We start from the raw sequence: 19559 nt of genomic DNA, 5'->3' as shown, positions 1-19559 counted from the left end.
GGAGATGTTCTCCTTTGCCTTCCAGCTAGTGTGGTGATCACTGGTCACCAAGCATTGTTGCTTCCCCTCTGGGATGGGGAGACAGGTGTTGGAGAGGAGGTATTCTTAGTGGGAAAGCTGTTTCCAGCCACTTATAAAATGCCATGTTTGTAAAGTAACTACAACTTTTTAAGTGACTACATCACTGAGGTTGGAAGAAGCCATATGACTAGACTTACTTATGACTTGTGAATGGAAGCAAACTCTACAGTTTGCACTGCTAGAGCCTTTAAGTGCCCACATAAGACTTTTCTCCCTTTGGTAGGGTACCCCACAGGCCCAAAAGAGAGGCTGCTTTATCCTTCCAAAATCTGAGAGGCTATGATGAGCAGGGACCCAGTCAACCCATATGTATAAGTAACATAAAGGACAAATAAGTCTTTGTTATTTCTTTAGGCCACTGAAAGGTGAGGGTGTGTGGTTAGAGTCCAACCTTCCTGACCTGAAGTGATATCATTACTGTAAAGATTAAATGTGATTATGTGGAAAAAGCACCTGGCTCATAGCAGAATGATAGCTGTGTCCACTTTAACCTTAAAATACAGAGGACAAAACCCCTCCTTCCATAGCAAAGAAGTCAAATACTCCCAACAGAAAGGACATTCTGATACATACTGAAATGTAGGTGAGAAGGAGCAGATTTTTTTTCCCCAAAAAGCAGCAGTGGTTGGGAAGAGAGTGAGAACATGCAGGCTCCAGGTGTGGAAAGGAGCAGGAAGGCATGAGAGCATCCTATCTCACCCTCTCCTCCATGGAGACACTTGTCTACCAACTTATAGCAACTTCATACCAGAAGATAAATCCCAAGGCTCTGGGGAATCCCTGGCTGCAGTTATGGCTAGAGAGGATGAAAAGTGGAAGGAAGAGTTTACTAGAAGCACAGGAGCACAGAGCAGGACCTGGTAGGTGGCCAACAACACTGCCCAGCTCCCAATAAGAAAAGGCAGAACTCTCCAGGCCCAGGCCCCTCCTATCCCCTCCAACTGGCTGTTGAGCCAGGTCCAGATCTGCCCCTAACAACCAGCCCTACTGAGAATCCACTCCAGGCTAGACTTCATGTCCTATGGAACATATCTACTACTGCCTAATCTTTAGTCTCCCAGGAACATAAAAATCCCAGAGGAAATAATCACCCACCTCCACCCATGAATGGTGGAAGACTCTTCATTCTATCATTTCTGTGGAGCTCCTGGCACAGCCCTCAGAAGCTGCAGGCACAGTAAATGATGTTTCCTAGACCAATGGGCAAGGCCCACAGCACCTGACAACAAGAGGAGGCTGTGAAAGGTCACCCAGCAGCTGGAAACTTGGATTCCTCTGTTGCAAGGCTCTCCCTGGTCTTAAGAAGTCTTGTCCAGCACCCACCCACAATGGCCCCACCATGCACAGCCTTCAGTGCTGGCTAGATCCTTTGCTCTGGTACCAGAGGAATCATTTTTTCAGTGTCCTGCAGGCATGAGTGCTTAAATGACTACTTCTCAGATTCAAATGTCAATGGCAGTCAGCTATTGATCTGTACTGGCTAACCCTTAGGTAAGAAACATACCCAAGTATGTACAAACGCTGTGTGCGTGTGTGTGTGCATAAGCGCGCCTGGGTTGCCACATGGCTATGCAGTTCCCAACTGGACAAAGCCTATCCTCTGGTACCTTAGCACACTGTTCTCTAGCAGAGGGATACCCATTGATTGTGCATGTCTTAAGGTGTCTGTTATGATTAAGTGCCATTCCTAGTATGCAGCACACACTTCACAGTGCTTAGTTATTATTATTTGGCAACAAGATCCATTTGCATTCAGGTTCATCCAAAGAGAAGGGTAAGGACTTAAAAGATATTGAACAGCTACATTATGTTAAGCACTTGACATACATATTCACAAAAGCCCCAGGAGATGGTGCTTTAATTATCCCCATTTTAGGATACCAAGGATCAGGGATGTGAAGAAACCATCCCAAAATACTACAACAGGGAAATGTCAAAGCAAGATATCAAACCCAGATCCAGCTCAGGAAAAGACTGCATGCACATTTATTCCCCCTGTTTTCTCATTTCCACAAGGAGGAAATACCACAGTAAACCCAGTTGATCCCCCTTCACCCCATGTCTACTGCTTCTTAGATGGTAGTGAATGGCAGTGGCCATGATGTCCATCTATTCAGGAACCTAAGCTTGTGACCCTCAGTGGGCTGACAGGGTTTGCATAATGAGTCCATTTGGAGACCCAAAACTCTTCTGTATTGAAGTTCCCAGGACTAAGGACTTTCAGGCAGGAGCAGGCCACCACCACTCTGGTTTCCTGCTCCGACTGACCCCTCTAATTCCTTCTTACAGATCCCTTAGTTATGTGTACCCACCTTTGGTCTTATGGCTATATTGTTCCCCTATTGATGAATAAGTCTGTGCTTAGTGCTCTTTGCATAGACCTGTGATACCAGAATCTCTTGTTGACATGGATTCTCCATGTCTTTCAAAGATGTCCAACATTCCTGGCATTAGCCCATGCTCCTGATTTCAGGTGTACACCATAACAGCCTCAATGGCCACCTTATCAGATAGAAGACATTCTAGTCCTCAGGATAGCCATGGCCTTCCAACAGCCAAAGGCTTTATTCTGCTCTATGCAAGCACCAAAAACCACAGAGCCATGGAGGCTGTAGTCATCCCATACCTGGAGATCCTCTATCTCTTCTCCTGCTTCTCCAGAGAAAACAAATACCCCATTTAGGAACTGGAGACTTGTCCCATCAAGACCCTTTATGACTAGCATAAATGCAGCCATTGTTTCTACCTGTCACATTTACCTTAGAATTCAGATCTATCTTTGAGACTTCTGGAAAGACCCCATTCTTTTTTTCAAAGAGCCTTATAAGAAAGAACTTACTGAAAGGAACAAAGAGAGGAGATGAGCAAGCTTGTATCAAGGGCTACTACATATAAGCATTGGAAGAAAGCAAGTAATATCAGAATTATTCCCAGAGCTTTAAACACAGACATTCTGCTTTGAACTCACGGCTGAATAAGAGCCATTTCCCCTTCTTCTATGGAGCAGTAGTTGGGGTCTTATAAGGGCAATCAGGAGAGTTCTAGGATCTCAGCAAGGAGTCAGAACCCAGTGCATCCAAAGTAGGGAAGAAGAAGCTGAGAACACTGTGTGTAGAGAGTGGCAATGGGGAGCTCACTTCCAGAGAAAGGAGCAGACACTTCATGCCAGCTGCATGAACTGTGCTTGAAGCCATGGGGGGACATCCTGAGGACTGTCCAAACTACTGACAGCAGGAGAGCCATCAGAGTTAAGACCTTGTGAAAAGGAGATGACCTGGAGAAATATTATTGTGATTGTGACCCTATATTTAAAGCAGACTGGTAAGTAAGTAAATAAATAAATAAGTAAATAAATAAATAAATAAATAAATGCAGGCTGGTAAGGTCTGGTGGAGCATGGCTTATGCTGAATTTTAATACCATTTTAAATAAATAGCAAAAAATGTGTCCCAAATCAGCACACAACTAATTACCTAATGAAAAACTTAGACATGGCCCTCAGAGAGATCAGATGATGTGGAAATCACTGTGAGATGGAGAACCCTGAATAGGCTTTATGGATACAGGAGTTCAGTGAGCATAAAATGAAAACTTGAGAGATAGATGGTGTGAGTGTAGGGTGGTAATATTGATCTGGAAAGCACAGGGCTACACTTGAAGCTTTGTCAGTTCCCATCCTGGGCCTCCACTCACTCCTCCTGGGAAGAACACATGGGTCACTAAGCCCCATTAAGCCCATGCCCATCTCTAGCTCTGAATGATTTTCTAGAAGCAGTAAGAAGATGATCAGGAGTGCTTGTCTTGCAGACCCTCTTTTCTTGATGCTTGATTGTGCAGCTACTGTCTCTAATCAGAAACAGTGGTGGATGGGGAAATGTCCTGTAGATGCTTGACCCTGCCTCCTTGAATGGAAGGACCATGGCCTCAGCCTTTCCCAGAAGAAGCATCTTACTTTAAATTCCTCTCAATTCTAATCAAAATTCTTTTGATGGTCATTAAAATTACATGAGAGGCTTCATGTAATTTTAATGTTCTCTACCAACAAGTTCTGCAGGAGAAATCCCCCTAGGCATCACCATTGATCATTCTAAGTAGATACAACAAAGCATTTCAAGACATGAGTTTTAACCAGAAAGAAAATGAAATGAATATTTCATTTATGATGGGTCATCTAGTGAGAATTTTTTTCTAATTTTTTTCATTAAAAAAATCAAACAACGAAATCCAACCTTTTGTAAAGGCATTGACCATGCAGACACCAACCTCATGGATTTATCAAACACCCTTCAATCAAGCTTCCCTGTAACAACTGCACTGGATTTATAAGCCAATAACCTCTAAGATAGTTTTGCTGACCAACTGAGCTAATCTGGTTGTGCACTTTATGAAAATAGATGCCCTTATAATGTCCCACTTGTGCCTAGATCTCTCACTGCTACTATCCCCACAACTCAGTACCTGTGAATAAAAAGCTTGTTGGAACCGACCTCTTAGTCGGTTCCAACAGACCTCAGAACATTACAAAGCCTAGATTCAGGTCTATTCAAGCTAAAATATTAATTAGTAATGTGCTATTTTTGTATAGTAAAGAATGGAGCTGGCCTTTCTCCTTGGTTCCCAGGAGGTAACCTCTAAATCCTTGTAATTTCTGAGTGATAGGAGTGTCTTTGCTACTTATGGTGGGCTTACAGCTGACTTTATGCTAAAGTGATGATTTAGGATATGGTCTGGCCCGGCCAGAAAGACCATGTGTTTAGAGTGCTAGGATTTTGACCCAGGTAATATCAACCCAAACTCTGGGAGGATGAGGGAGATAGATGTTGAATTCAACTACAAGCCAATGATTCAATGTCTATATAATGAAACTCCAATAAAAATTGTGGACACTGAAACTCAAGTGAGGTTCCTGGAGGAGGAATGTACCAGGGTGGGTGATGTGTCCTGAAGACACAGAAGCTTTGTGTTTGTGACCTTCCTATTTGTCTCTTCATTTGGCTGTTCCCTATTTGCATCTTTTATAATAAAGCTATAATCATAAGTATAGCACTTTCCTGAGTTTTGTGAGTCTTTCTAGCAAATTATGAAACCAGGATTGATAGTGGGAACCCCCTTATTTGTAACCAAGTCGTTAGAAGCTAAGACAGCCTGGGACCCAGAACCCGTGACTGGTGTCTGAAGTGAGGTCAGTCTAATGAAGGATGGTGCCCTTAACCTATGGTGCCCTTAACTAACTGCATTGCAGCTATGCTTCCAACTAATTTATTTTAAAAGTAAGGGGCTCTGGAGAGGCATAGTTTCATAACCCAAGTTGGTGACTAATTATGTGAAGGGAGGGGCAGGTGACATCATCATAGTTCCAAAGAGTAAATATTTGGGATTTAGAGGTGTAGTAGGCAGAATTCTGTGATGATACCCAGTATTCTTATCCCCTGGTGTCCATAACATAAGGCAGTGCTGTGAAAATAAAGGATTTCACTCCTGTGATTAGGTTATGATATACATTTGACCCTTGAACAATACAGAGATTAGAGTCACTGCCCCCTTCCAAACAATGGAAAATCCACACGTAACTTTTATCTCCCCAAAAATATAACTACTAGTACCCTACTGTTGACCTGAAGCCTGACCAATAATATAAATAGTTGGTTAACACATACTTTGTATACTATATGTATTACATACCTTATTCTTACAATAAGTTATAGAAAAGAAAATGTTAAGAAATCATAAAGAAGAGAAAGTACATTATATACATTATATATAGCATAATATATAATACTATATATAATGTATATAAATTATATATATAGTATATAATATATAATGTAGTTCAATAATATAATTGAAAAAAATTATGTTTATATATTCAAACACAGTTCAAACCCGTGTTGTCCAAGGGTCAACTCTGCAACATCAGCATTTCAGCCTTGAGAGACCCAGAGTAAAAAATCCAGGTGAGCTGTGCCCAAATTTCTGACCTATAAGACACCATGAAATGATAAATGGGTATTGTTTTAGGCCACTAATATTATGGCAATTTGTTATGAAGCAATATGTGGGGAAATCTATAGTGTAATGGAAATAGGAGGGTATCAAACAAATTTTACGAATGTCAAAGATGATCCAGTTGCAAATTCTATCCTGCCAAAGTCAGAGAATAATAGTTTAAAAGGAAAGTAATCAGAATGAGGAGGAGACATATAATCATATTCTAAGATGGGAACCTAAAAAAAAATTGTTGGGCCAAAGAAAAGATGTTTGGCCTCAAACGAAGCAGCTTGATTTCTGTCTTCAAAAACTGGATGAGCTGTTCTGTATCCTGTCTCAGGGTTATGAAACATGCCCACATTGTAGGAAGCACAAGATAAAGGTGATCTCAGAATACAGAAGGTTCTGATACCCCCAAGATGCCTAGCAATGGAAAAGACTGCCTTTATTATTTGGACTTCTAATTCAGCTCAAGTTCCTACTTCATTCCAGGTATACAACATATTATTGAATTAAATTAGAAGTAAGAGGAGAGGGGACCCCTGGGTGGCTCAGTGGTTTAGTGCCTGCCTTTGACCCAAGGCGTGATCCTGGAGTCCCGGAATTGAGTACCGCATCGGGCTCCCTGCATGGAGCCTGCTTCTCCGTCTGCCTGTGTCTCTGCCTCTGTGTGTGTGTCTCTCATGAATAAATAAATAAAATCTTAAAAAAAAAAGTTTTAAAAAAGAAGAGGAGAAATCAAGGCAAAATGAATAGGCAAAGAGTTGCCAGCCATAGGCAGTGGGTTGGATTAAAAGCTCCCAAATCTGTGGTCTCTGAGATTCTATGTTTAACACCACTCCAAAATGTTGGTACCACTTTAGTTGACCGACCGACAGTTGAGATGGTATTGGGCCAAGAACAAAGTGACACCTGAATCTTACCCTCAAGTTTCCCAGAGGACAAGCATAAACTAAGGGAAAGAAAGATGCAGGGGATCCCTGGGTGGTGCAGAGGTTTGGCGCCTGCCTTTGGCCCAGGACGCGATCCTGGAGACCCGGGATCGAATCCCACGTCGGGCTCCCGGTGCATGGAGCCTGCTTCTCCCTCTGCCTATGTCTCTGCCTCTCTCTCTCTCTCTGTTGTGTGACTATCATAAATAAATAAAAAAAATTAAAAAAAAAAAAGAAGAAAGAAAGAAAGAAAGAAAGAAAGAAAGAAAGAAAGAAAGAAAGAAAGAAAGAAAGAAAGAAAGATGCAGCACACTCTAGGGCTTTAGTCCCAAACCTCAGGGTAGAACTCCACCAAGTATGGCTGCATCTTACAGAATGTTCCCTTTATGTAAGCAGGGGTTTCCTGATAGCCTGATGCCAAAGCACTCTAAAGACCTACTCTGATTATTTTATCTTCAAAATAAAAGCCTGAGTATTAAACATCACCACCTCTATTTTGAGAAAAGACTATTTCTGCAAGGGAAAAGCAGAAGAGGGCAAATGAGACCTAAGCAAATCAGAAAAGAAACCCAGTGCCTAGAGGAGGCTGACCAAAGCAACCTGCTCCAGGCCCTTCTTCACCCAAGGAGAGCCAAATAGTTTAGACTGCTTATCATTCTGGGGTGTCCCTCAACAGTCACTACAGAAGTTCTCCTCACCTCTCTGCAAGGCTAGATTCTCCGTTTCCTGAATTCCGTGTTATTATCTTGCTTGCTTGCTTTGCTCATTTAGTTGGAGCACATCCTCCAATAGTTTTCTGAGAAGAGGTAATAGAAGCTAATTTTAAACATTCATTATCTAGATGAAATAGTCTTCTTCCTCCTTGACTGATGTTTTCCCTCAGTATGGAGTTCTAAAATGGATATATTTTTCTCAGAATATGAAAGTATTTCTCCATTGTCTACTACTTTCCTATATTGCTCTCATGAGAAGCCTGAAGTCATTCTGATTATTGTACATGGTGTATTTTTGCTCTGTGCTTTGGTGTGTTTTTTCTTATTCCTAGCCCTGGATACCAACTCAGTGGGCCCCTTCAATATGGAAACTCAGGTCTTTATAAAATGTCTTCCTTGTATCATTCCTGCCAATCCTCTGTTCTCATACCGGCTGGGCAGAGCTCCCTCACAAGTGATGACAAGCATTGGAAGCTTCTGGCTTGCATGCTATCCAGGGTATCAGGGGAGGGACCACTGCTTTTCCCAGCCCTGACTCCAGAGAATCAGGGCCTTCCTTTCCAGAGCCAGAGCATGCCCTGAGTAGAAAAAAGTATGCTAATTCCTTAACCCTGAAACTATCCCAAATCATTGGGAAAGGAACAGCTGTACAGTACTCAGAATCACACTCTCATCTCAGAGCCCATCTGACAGAATTTACCAATTCAACTGCTATTTCTTCGGGCAAATCTTGATGCCCATCCTCCAAACACCTCTCCCGATAAGATAAAATTCTTCTCTGTATACACTTCCTACTCAATTTCTATCATAAATAATTTCCCCTTGATTTTCTCTGTCCTTTCTTTCTGAAATTTGTATTAGCTAAATATTGGACTTCATGGATTGGTTCTTTAATGTTAACTTTTCATTCTTATTTCTTGTCTCTTTCTTTCTTTCTGTACCTCTGTCTGGGAGATATCTGAAACTTTGTCTTCTATGGAATTTTTTAAATTCCTGCTATCATATTTTTAATCTCCAATAACTCTTTCTTATTCTATTTTTCCTTTACATAGCAGCCTCTTCTTGTCTGGAGAAAGCAATAATTTATTTAAGTTCTAAGTTTTCTTCTGCTTCCCCCCCATATCTTTGTACCCTTTCTTTTTCCTGCTATTTTTAATCACTTTTGTTTTGAATTCCTGCTATTGTTTTGTGTTTGTGGTGGGGGGGGGGGTGTTTAGTTTATTATTCATGTAAGAAGTATTCTTCAAATGCCTGGTGGCTTTCAGCTGCTCATAATCCAGCCCAAGGTATTCAGAAGCTGGTTGGAAGCATGGCATGGAAGGACAAAGCTTACCAGCTAAGCAGTGACAAATATCCCACTGGCTTTTTCTTTACTCAAGCGTAAGGAGTTTGCTTTTCTTCAATGCACATTGCACATAAGAACTACTGACCCAAAGATGACTTCTCTCTCTGTACATCCAAGCACAGGCTGGAATTCTGTCTACAGCCTGTCTATACTGTGATAAGAATAGCTAAGTCCCTCTGGCCTGGACAGGCACAAGACAGTGGCTAGTTTATATGTGCCACAAAAAAGATGTATGTTCCATAAGCTCCCCCTTGGCTGACCATCTCTATGTGGAAAAGTGATTCAGGTTCTTTACACAACTAATCCTCTCTCTGTGCTACTCCCTCCTAACCTCTCAAATTTCAGCCTGTTGAACTATTTCTTACATGGTAAATGCTATCAGGAGAGCTGACCATCAGCCACAACACTGCACAGCCATTTCTCTGATCCTCACATCCTCCCTGAGTACATCAGTGACCTCATCTTCAGAGGAAGATATTGAAGCCTTGAATTGGGTCTGACACCAAAGACTAGTTTTGTACCATAACTGGCCTTCACTTTACCCTGCAGAATTTACTTTGTTCTGTAAAGAGAATGTGGTTTCCAGGGGGAAGGAGTATCATCATTCCGTGTGGAACTGCTAGGCAGGGTGTTAAGGACACAGAGGGAAGACCCCAGAAGATGCTGCTTCTCCTGCTTGGGTGTCTCCTGCCCCCCACCAATGGGAAAAGCTGCCTCCACTGCTGGCCAGAACTGCCCCCATTGATAGACTATGATCTGCAGATCCTTTGGGGCACCCCAGGGCCACCTGCAGAGCTCTCCCAAAGTGTCCACTCCCTATTCCTGAAGAGAGATCGTGTCTTCCTAGAACCCCAATATCTTGGTGAGGCACAGCCTAGACACCAGGGATCAAGGCTGGCCCCTTTACCAAGGCTGGGATCTTATACCTCCAACTGCCCTTCACCCCACATCCCATTCTCAGATCAGGACCATATGGAGGAAGCAACAGCCAAATTATTCAATCATATAGATGAAACCATCAAGAAGTTTCGAGATGGTGAGGAAGCCCCAGGCCTGTGTTGACAAAGTCCAGTTCCCCAAGGCACTCCCAGAGGGCTTGCTGTCTTGGGGTGGGGATGTGTGGGGAAGAGTGGCAAGAGACCCAGCATCTGTATTCTCTATGCAGCTTCTGTTTGAAGAACTGGCTTGGATTCCCTACCTTGAGTTACATAATTGTTTCCACCTCTAAAATGTGGGTGATGAGAGTACCCTTCTCTTCTACTCAGATAAACCATCACTTCTGGAAGAGATTCGTATCCAGAAACAGGTGTTTACTGACAGGCTGAATAAGATATCTGAAGAGCTGAAGGAGAGGGGTGAGAGATGGAGCTGGCCCCTGCCCACCACCCATCCCTTCACCTCACCCAGGACTGAGGGGAGCAGAGTGCAGTCTGCAGTCCCTGTCATGTCCCTCCCCAGGAATCCTTACCCTTGCCCACATACTGGGTGTCTGTTCGTACCTTTTCCCAGCTCCCTTTCTTGATGATACCCCAACCCTTCCTAGCTCTGTCTGCCTCCCCCAGCACCTCAGTTTCACCATCTCACCCTCCTGGGCAGCCTGCAACAAGACCTGTGGTGAGTATGTATGGGGACATGGGAGCAGGGGGAGGGGATGAGAGGTTAGGGGCACATGGCCTTGGCTAAGGCTGCTGCCGATCTCTTCTCACAGACCTACACTCCACACTAGAAGTTATCAACTGTGCCAACTGCAAGATACATTCCCTTATCTGCAAAGACCCCACTCTCTGCCCAGGTCAGTGGCAGCCAGCCATCCTGCCTCCAGCCTGCACCCATTCCTTGCTGGGTCATTGCTGTCTCTCTCTGGATTATCTTCCTCCTCTGCCAAACCCCAAGCTCTCCTTGCTCTCCATCCTCACCAGAGAACATAGCACCTCCTGGGATTTCTTAATGCTGTATGTCCATCTTCAGTGATATAAAGCCACCTGCCCCTAGGACATCTCCCTTGGAAGTCCCCCTGGTCCTCAAAGCCAACATGCTTGTAAGCATATTTCAAACTCAACTCTCCCATCCCCAATCTGCTCTTCCATCAGGGCCTCTCTCAGCAAATGGCAACCTTAAGCCCTAAGCCTCCTAAACTAGGAAATTTCCTCCCTCATATGCAATACATGCAATCACCAAATCTTCTTAAACAATTCTTAAATGTGTTGCCATATTTTCATTGCAATATCCACCACTATTCTTCAGACATCCTCACTTCTCATCTAGATTATGCCAGCATCTCTCAACTGGCTTCTGTGCCCCTTCTTGGCCACATCTTACTCAACAACCAAAGAACTTCCTCAAGGAGAAAATCTACTTATGACACTTACTATTTGTAGCCCAATTGCCCACCAGATAAAGCCCACCTCTTCAGAAGGCCTTGTGTGAATAGCTCCTGATCACTTGCCCCCTGACTCTTCCCCAGCCACACTGAGCTTCTGACATGCTGCACATACATACATACAGCTTCATGCTTCTATCCTTAAACATTCGGTGTCCTCTGCCTGGAGCACAGTTTTGTGCTTGACTGTGGGACTGGAATTGAATTTATACTTGTCTTTCAAAGTCCAGCCAGAAGTCTCTTTCCTAAGAAGGTTTCCCTGACCAGCTCTCACCCCATGAGGCTCATCAGCCTTCCTCCTGGCAACTTTTCCTCTGTTCTCTCCTGCTCTTCTTCCCTTGGACACCACACCATAATTGTTTGTCGACCTCCTAGGGAGCAGGGACCATGTTTCACTTGTCTCTAAATATATGCCAGGCACACAGTAGGTAATCAGTGTTTGCAAACAAATGACTGAATGGACAAATAAAAGGAGGAAAGAATGTAGCCTCTCTGGGCTCAGATGGCTCTCATTGCTCCCCAAAAACCTGGCTACCCCTTTTACACCCCAGACAGGACCAGGAGTACCGTCACGTGGGTTGTAAGCCTTGGCATTATTCTGCTTCTGGCAGCCATAGCTGGAAGTGGGTGAGTGACTCTCCAAGCCCCAGTATCCCCAAGGAAGACACACCTACTCCTTAACTGATCCATCTCCACCCTGTTTCCTGGCCCAGATGGTACATTTTCTGGCGTGAGAAGAGAAAGGAAGCAGAAAAGGTGCTGGGAAAGGAGACCCCTGCCAGAATGTAGGTCTCCCGAGGAGGAAAAGCTGCAAGTAGCAAGGTTAGAGGCCCCAACTCTGATTCTCAGGGTCTGACATCCAGAGCAGAGTGGATTCAAGGCTGGGGCTCAGGAGACCCCAACCCCCCTTAATGTGAGCACACACCCAGGAACAGGGGCCCAGGACATAGTGGCAGCAAAGCTCCACAAGGTGGCCTCCACCCATAGCTCTACTTGTCTCTCTGTAGACCTTCTCCCCACCATGGGCCACTATGCTCCCTGATCTGTATAGACAGCCAACATGGCCCTCCTGCTCTCTGCTCCTGGTTAGGTTCAGCCAGCAGGAGTTCAGAGGGACAGACGCAAGGGCATACAGAAGGTCCGGGTTGAAATGCCCTGCTTCTTCTCTCTCAGCAGGAACTCAGCAGTTCAGTGTTCTGAACGGAGATCACCCAGTTGCTGTCAGGAAGCTATCTCATCTCTGAGTTCCAGTAACTGTCCTTTCCCTGACCCCCTCCAATCTGGGGTGGTAGCAGTTATGTGGCAAAGAGACCACACTCTGTCTTGTGGTTTCCCTATACCCATGCCTTGCAAATACTTTTCAGTAAAACACCTTCCTCCCATTCTGATGGGCTGTAGCATCTGCTTCCTGCCTGGAAAGACACAGCTGGCACCGAGATCCTCCCGATACTGTCATAAAGGGGCTCATTCCCTCTTTTCACCCTCCCTCTGCTGGCCCACCACCCTTCCTGTCCTGAAGTGCCCCTCTCCTACTGCTCTGGCTCCAGCAGTGGTATCTCCACAGGCTCAGTCTGGCCTCATCTACTTCCAGCACCAGAGATGAAGACAGAGATGGCTTGGGTCCCTATGTCCAGGTATTGAACAGAGACAATGAGAGGCCAGCTCAGGGACTGGCAGAGGAACAGACACCAGAAAACAGACTTCAAATCACATTAACAGCAGACCTTTCTCCATCCTGGCCAAGATGCCCACCCTAGGAACACCCAGGTCCCCGGTGAATCTGGTACTGCTAGCAATGACACTTCCTTGACTCTGCCTCTGGTAGTGGAGTGGAGGAGGGGAGGGAGGGCAGGGGTTTGCCTCCTCCTCCTCCATCCCTATGTCCTTTTCCTTGTCTGAACCCAAGGCTGCCAGATTAAATGGAACTTCTGAGTCCTCCAGGCACAGCTCTTCCCTTTCCCCTCAACCTTGTGCCCTTCCTCACTGGTACTCCCAGACTCTTGTCCTTGGATCAGGCTCTGCTCTGATGGGACCTATCCAACAGCTTTTCAGCCACTGCCAGCACCAGAGCCCTGGTCAGCAGGTCAAACCCTGGGTGCTGAAAAGAAGCAAGTCTGGGACCAGAGCTAAGGACCAGTATCCCAGAACCTGGACTCGAGTCCTGGTTCTGATGCTAAGGTTGTAGACTCCCCCTTGTGAATCTGTTCCCCCATCTGAGCATGCAGGGAGGATGTCAAACTTCAACCAGGTTGTTGTGCCCTGACCCTGGAGCCCACTAGGTTCACATTTGCCATCTTACATTTGCTCATGCTATAGGTCAAAATGTAATGTTCTCATCTCTTTCCCTCACCTCCAGTCCCTTGAAATCCTGCCAGGACCCACAGCCCACCTCCTGAAATAAGACATCTTGTCTCTGTAGGTCTTGCCAGTACCCCTTCTTCCAGAGCTAGCACCTAGGCTGGAAGTGAGCTGACTCTATAGAACCACCCTGCCATAAGGGCCACTCCTTTGGTGGTGGTGGTGGTGGGTGAGGGTGGGGACTGCAAGAGACTGAGGCAAGATGCATATAGGCCATAAACCAACCAGGACAGGGAGCACAATGGCTAAGGGCAGCTGTGGGACCCCAGCCATAAGTATCTCCATCCCCAGCCAGAGGGATCCAGGAAACCCCCCACCCCATAAGGTGGGGTCTTCAACTGTGAGAAGTCATGGAAGGTAGGAAGGGAGGGAGAACTGTTTTCATTAAGAGTTCAGTGTTGCAGAGGAGCAGAGATATGAGAGGCTTTGATAGGTTCAGGCAACTTCAAGAAATGTGATATGGCTGGATGGGGCCCACAGAGGTACCCAGGCTCAAAGGGAGCAGGGCGGGCTAGGGGGAAGTAGTGGATGGTTTTGCCAGTGGCAGACCTGAGTCCCAGGGAGAGGACAGGGATCCAGAGAGGGGTAGGGTATCTGTGCCCAGGCAGATGTGGCTCCACATGTTGGAAATTGAGATATCCCCGCATCCAGCCCCACAGACACTCCTTGCTTCACAAAACTGAGGAAGGGACGCCTGGGTGGCTCAGAAGTTGAGTGTCTGCCTTTGACTCAGGGCGTGATCCTGGGATTCAGGATCAAGTCCCACAACGGGCTCCCTGCATGGAGCCTGCTTCTCCCTCTGCCTGTGTCTCTGCCTCTCTCTCTGTGTCTCTCATGAATAAATAAATAAAATCTTAAAAAAGAAAAAAAAACTGAGGAAGTGTCCATAGATGTAAAGTTTCTGGAGAAAGCATAAAGACATAGCTATAGAAGCAGTAGAAATGGACCAGGCAGTAGAAATAGACCTCCAGGAAACTGTGATTCTGTGTCTGTGAAAGCTGGCTGCCACCCACGACAGAGGAAAAGCCGGGCTTTCATGGTGGTGATATTGTTTTCCTATTTATATTTAAATTGGGACTTAAACCATTACTTCAAAAGTATCCAGAGCAACTATTTTCTGATGCATGCAGTGAAAATAGAAAATCCTGAGTATAATTTATGAGTTTGTGTGTCTGTATGTGTATATCTCTTATCAACAGATTTTTTTTTAATAATTTGAGGGTATATTTACATGAAAAGTAATACTGAGTTCCGCTAGAGTAGAAAAATTAAGGAATTTTAAGTCAGGTCAAAATATAGACTCTGGAGGACTTTATGCTTCCAGCTATGACAGAGCAGCTTTTAACACACCAGGGCTGCCACCAAGGGCAACCAAAAATAAAATACATCAAAAGAGCAAAACAAAACATAAAGTCTGTTTAAGGCATCAGATCCCTAATTTGTCCGAGGTCCCAAAGGGAAGTAGAGCTCTCTGTGGTGAGCTGCTGCCCTGCAGTGAGCTTCCCCTCTGCACTTCTGGGCTTCAGCAGCAGAGGTTAAGAAGCTTAGGGGAGCTGTCAGATGCCTCTGTTGGCTTCTGCCAACACAGCTTTTAGCAATATCATGGGCCAAAGAGACAAAATGTGAAGTTCTACCTTGCCAAGATAAAACGTGAGAGAAACCTGAAAGTACAGAAGTGCAGAAAAGGACACAAATGGATTGCACTCTCAGGAGTGTTCCTGTTCTTAACCAGCACAGACCCAAAGACAAAGAAATCAAACAGGAAATTTCTGAAATCAATTTATCAGAGATTTGCGTGCTAGGGAAATAAAAATTAGAGTTGGTGACCTACATACGAACACAAGTTTTAATAAATACCCCAAGGTAGTGGTTGGTGATAACCTAGTACACCAGAGGCAGACAAATCCTTATAGAGCATGGAGCCCAGCCTCAAGGTAACACAGCCTCTGACAAAATTAAAGAGACCTATTCTTATTCTATATCTATCACTGCTGGAGGATAGAGTAAACATTTTCTAAAGGAAAATTATATCTAAAGTCACTACCATGTTTCATTTACAATATCCAGTATTCAAATATATATTATTAAGCACGCCAAAACAGAATCAAGAGAAAAATCAGACAATAAAAAAAAAAACCTACAACCGATCCAGATATCAGTTATCTGATAAAAATTTTAAAATATGTGTGATTAATGCATCAAAAAATATTCTTAGCAGCTTTATTGATAAAAATGACACAATTAACATTGTGTTAGTTTAAGGAGGTATAATGTGTTGATTTGATATACTTACAAAATTGCAGAATGCCTACCTATAGCATTAACTACCATCTCCATCACATCACATAATTACCATCTTTTTGTTTTCTGGTGAGAATATTAAAGATTTGCTCTCTCAGGAACTGTCAAGTATATAATATAGTATTATTAATATCACCATGCTATACATTATGTCTCCAGAATTTATTTGTCTTATAACTAGAAATTTATACCCATTGATCAATATCTCCCATTTCCCCCACCCACCCACAACCCCTGGCAACTTGCATTCTATTCTGTTTCTATGAGTTTGGGTTTTTTAGATTTCATACATAAGGTATTCATATGGTATTTGTCTTTCTCTGACTTATTTCCCTTAGCATAATGCCTTCAAGACTCATCTGTGTTGTTGGAAATGGCAGGTTTCCTTCTTTCTCATGGTTGAATAACATGAATATTCATGTTATATATACATATATATTATTATATTTTAACATATTTTATTATTATGTTACATTATATTATATTATCATCAATTATCCATTCATCCGTTGACATTTAGGTTGATTCCATGTTTTGGTTGTTGTGAATAATGCTGCAATGAACAGAAAGGGTAGATATCTTCTCAAAAGCTTGTTTTCATTCCCTTTAGATATATATTCAACTCCAAAATCTCTGTCTGGTTCTTTTACATGTTTTCCTATCTCTTTGTTGAATTTCTTGTTCTGTTCTCATATTGTTTTCCTAAGGGTGGGGGATGACTTCATCACAGCACCAACATGTATGTAATCTTTGGTGACCACACCAGAAGTCCACAGAGGCTGCATGTGCTTTGGCACCTTCAGTGTACCTCCACATCCAGCGCTTCCAGGTCCAGATGATGTTACTCATTCAGAATTATTTATTTATTTATTTATTTATTTATTTATTTATTTATTTATTTATTTTTATTCATGACAGAGACAGAGAGAGAGAAGCAGGCTCCACGCAGGGAGCCTGATGTGGGGCTCGATCCTGGGACTCCAGGATCAGGCCCTGGGCTGAAGGCAGCGCTGAGCCACCTGGACTGCCCCTGAGAACTATTTAATACCCAGCCATAGGGCAGCCCCAGTGGCTCAGAGGTTTAGCACCGCCTTTGGCCCAGGATGTGATCCTGGAGACCCTGGGATCGAGTCCCATGTCGGGCTCCTGCATGGAGTCTGCTTTTCTCTCTGCCTCTCTCTCTCTCTCTCTCTGTGTGTGTGTGTCTAATAAGTAAATAAAATAAAATCTTAAAAAAAAACCCAGCCATAAAAAAAGAATGAAATTTTGCCATTTGCAACAACATGGATTTATCTAGAGAACATAATCTAAGTGAAATAAGTCAGAGAAAAACAAGTACATATGATCTCATTCATATGAGGAATTTAAGAAACAAAACAAACAAGGAAAAAAGACAAACCAAGAAATAGACTCTTAACTCTAGAGAATAAACTGATGGTTACCAGGGGGGAGGTCGGTGGGAGGATGAATGAAATAGATGATGGGAGTCAAGGAGGGCACTTGTGATGAGCACCAGATGTTGAATGAAATTGTTGAATCACTATATGCTACATCTGAAACTAATATCACACTGTATGTTAACGACTCTGGAATTATGATAAAAGAAGATTTCACTTAATCATTTAAAAATAAGTAAATAGGGACAGCCCGGGTGGCTCCGTGGCTTAGCGCTGCCTTTGGCCCAGGGCATGATCCTGGAGACCCAGGATCAAGTCCCATGTCAGGCTCCCTGCATGGAGCTTGCTTCCCCCTCTGCCTGCGTCTCTGCCTCTCTCTCTCCCTGTGTATCTCTCATGGATGAATAAATAAAATCTTTAAATAAATAAATAAATAGATGTCAGAAGTAATAGAGAGAGAGAGATTTAATATGTGTTTTTCAACAAATGCTGCTGAGCAATTGGTCACCCATAGGCAAAAATGAGCCTGGACTTAAGTCTCACACATTATAAAGAATATGAACTCAAAGTGTATCAAAGGATTAAATGTAAAACATAAAACATAAAATAGGGGGAAGTCTCCAGAATCTGGAATTGGACAAAGAATCCTTGGATAACATCAAAAGCACAATGTATGAGAGGAAAAAAAACATAAATTGAACTTTATCAAAATGAAAACTGTCACCCGTAAAAGACCTTGTGAAAAGGGTGAAACAAGCTACAAACTGGAAGGAAAAATGTGCAAACTACACATCTGACACAGGGCTAATGTCTAGAATATATAAAGAATTCTTAAAACTCAGCAGTAAACATCAATCCTATTAGAAACTGTCCAAAGACATGGAAAGATTTTTCATGGAGGATAAATAAGGGCCAAATAAGCATGTGAAAAGATACTCAGCATCATTAAGCACAAAGAAAACACCAGCAATAGTGGCAGTGGGGTATCAGGGGACACACTGATACCAACAGTACCAGGTGCCGGGGGGCGGTGGGGGGGAGGCAGGGGGCAAGTGGATCTCATAGGATCTGGTAGAGAAGATGTGACTGTGCTGCCACTCCACATGGGGCAGGGAGGACAGGGGTGTACACACCACCACCCCAGAATCCACAGGTTTCTGAGCTGTTCCCCTGTCAGGACTCCAGAGTGGCATTCCTTCTGGCCAGTGGACAGAATCTTACAGGCATTCCTGCCAACAAGTAGCGGAGTCATGGTCGAAGGGCTTTTTCAGAATCTGCCTGTGTTCTTACGTATTTTGGAGCCTGACTGGTCAGTCCAGAGCAAACCAGACAAGAGCCTGAGCTCCTAGCATGGTTGCCTTCCACTCTTCTCTCAGTCACCATCAACACCTGCTGTCACTGCCCTGGATGAAGTTCCCATAAAAGCTCCTGGTTTTCCAAATCTGCCACATGCTCCCATACCTCCTATCTGTGGTCACACTGAGCCTCTCCCTCAAGAAAACACATCTCCCATATGCCCTGGCTCTATCACACACCTGCCAGAGACTCTGCTGGGCAGGAGGAAGCTGTCTGACATTTTTCTCATTTCTAGTCTATGCAAAGCTTATCACTTTATCTCATTTGCCTGTACCAACATGGAGTAAGCATTATAATCCTCTCTTTGCAGATAAAGAAACTGAGCCTCGGTGAGGTTGTTACTTACCCAGGCACATCTTTTTTCCAAAGAGCATTTCAGACTTTTCCACACATTCCTGAAACTGAAAAGTAAATCTGAGGACCTGAGGACTAAGGAGAAGTGTTACCCTCCTCCCCCACATTTCCACCACTGTAGTCATAGTGCACTGCCTCTGTAGGTGGTCATTTTCATGAACACTTTCATAAGAATGAAATCTGGCCATCCCCTATGTTCCCTTTCTTCTGTCATTGCTTGGTCTGCAATGGAATATGCCACTTAAGCATGTCATATTCTCTTCTAAATCAATTTTCCCATGTCTTTTTTAATCATTTATTGAGCACCTTCAATTTCCAGGCACTATGCTGCATTGTATAAATCATTCCTGGCCT

General features: G+C 43.8%; 1 protein-coding gene and 1 long non-coding RNA gene across 8 annotated transcripts in view; one reads left to right on the top strand and one right to left on the bottom strand.

The window, feature by feature from the left end:
• Positions 1-9610, bottom strand: part of LOC144291938 (uncharacterized) — a 34789-nt gene extending 25179 nt beyond the window's left edge. The window contains exons 1-2 of the long non-coding RNA XR_013359479.1: positions 9425-9610; positions 7700-7797 (exon numbers count right to left, since the gene is read on the bottom strand). This is a non-coding gene — a long non-coding RNA (uncharacterized LOC144291938). The remainder of the gene's footprint in view (positions 1-7699; positions 7798-9424) is intronic.
• A 64-nt stretch (positions 9611-9674) lies between these two features.
• TEX51 (testis expressed 51) lies at positions 9675-14639 on the top strand. 7 transcript variants are annotated; one of them, XM_077861329.1, is made up of 8 exons: positions 9675-9921; positions 10021-10095; positions 10325-10414; positions 10569-10673; positions 10768-10851; positions 11991-12066; positions 12153-12261; positions 13031-13159. In XM_077861329.1, the coding sequence occupies exons 1-7, from the start codon at positions 9720-9722 to the stop codon at positions 12226-12228; spliced, it is 708 nt and encodes a 235-aa protein (XP_077717455.1). In that variant the 5' UTR covers positions 9675-9719; the 3' UTR covers positions 12229-12261; positions 13031-13159. The 7 variants fall into 7 exon arrangements, with proteins under 7 accessions (XP_077717455.1, XP_077717458.1, XP_077717454.1 ...); XM_077861332.1 differs by lacking the exon at positions 13031-13159 and adding an exon at positions 12613-12827 and having other exon boundaries at positions 10656-10673; XM_077861328.1 differs by lacking the exon at positions 13031-13159 and adding an exon at positions 12616-12827.
• The last annotated feature ends 4920 nt before the right edge of the window (positions 14640-19559 follow it).

Source organism: Canis aureus, chromosome 20 (genome assembly GCF_053574225.1).
Source record: "Canis aureus isolate CA01 chromosome 20, VMU_Caureus_v.1.0, whole genome shotgun sequence".
Classification (NCBI taxonomy): Eukaryota; Metazoa; Chordata; class Mammalia; order Carnivora; family Canidae; genus Canis; species Canis aureus.
Note: the sequence above shows the minus strand (reverse complement) of the source record. Positions and strands in the feature narration are given on the sequence as shown.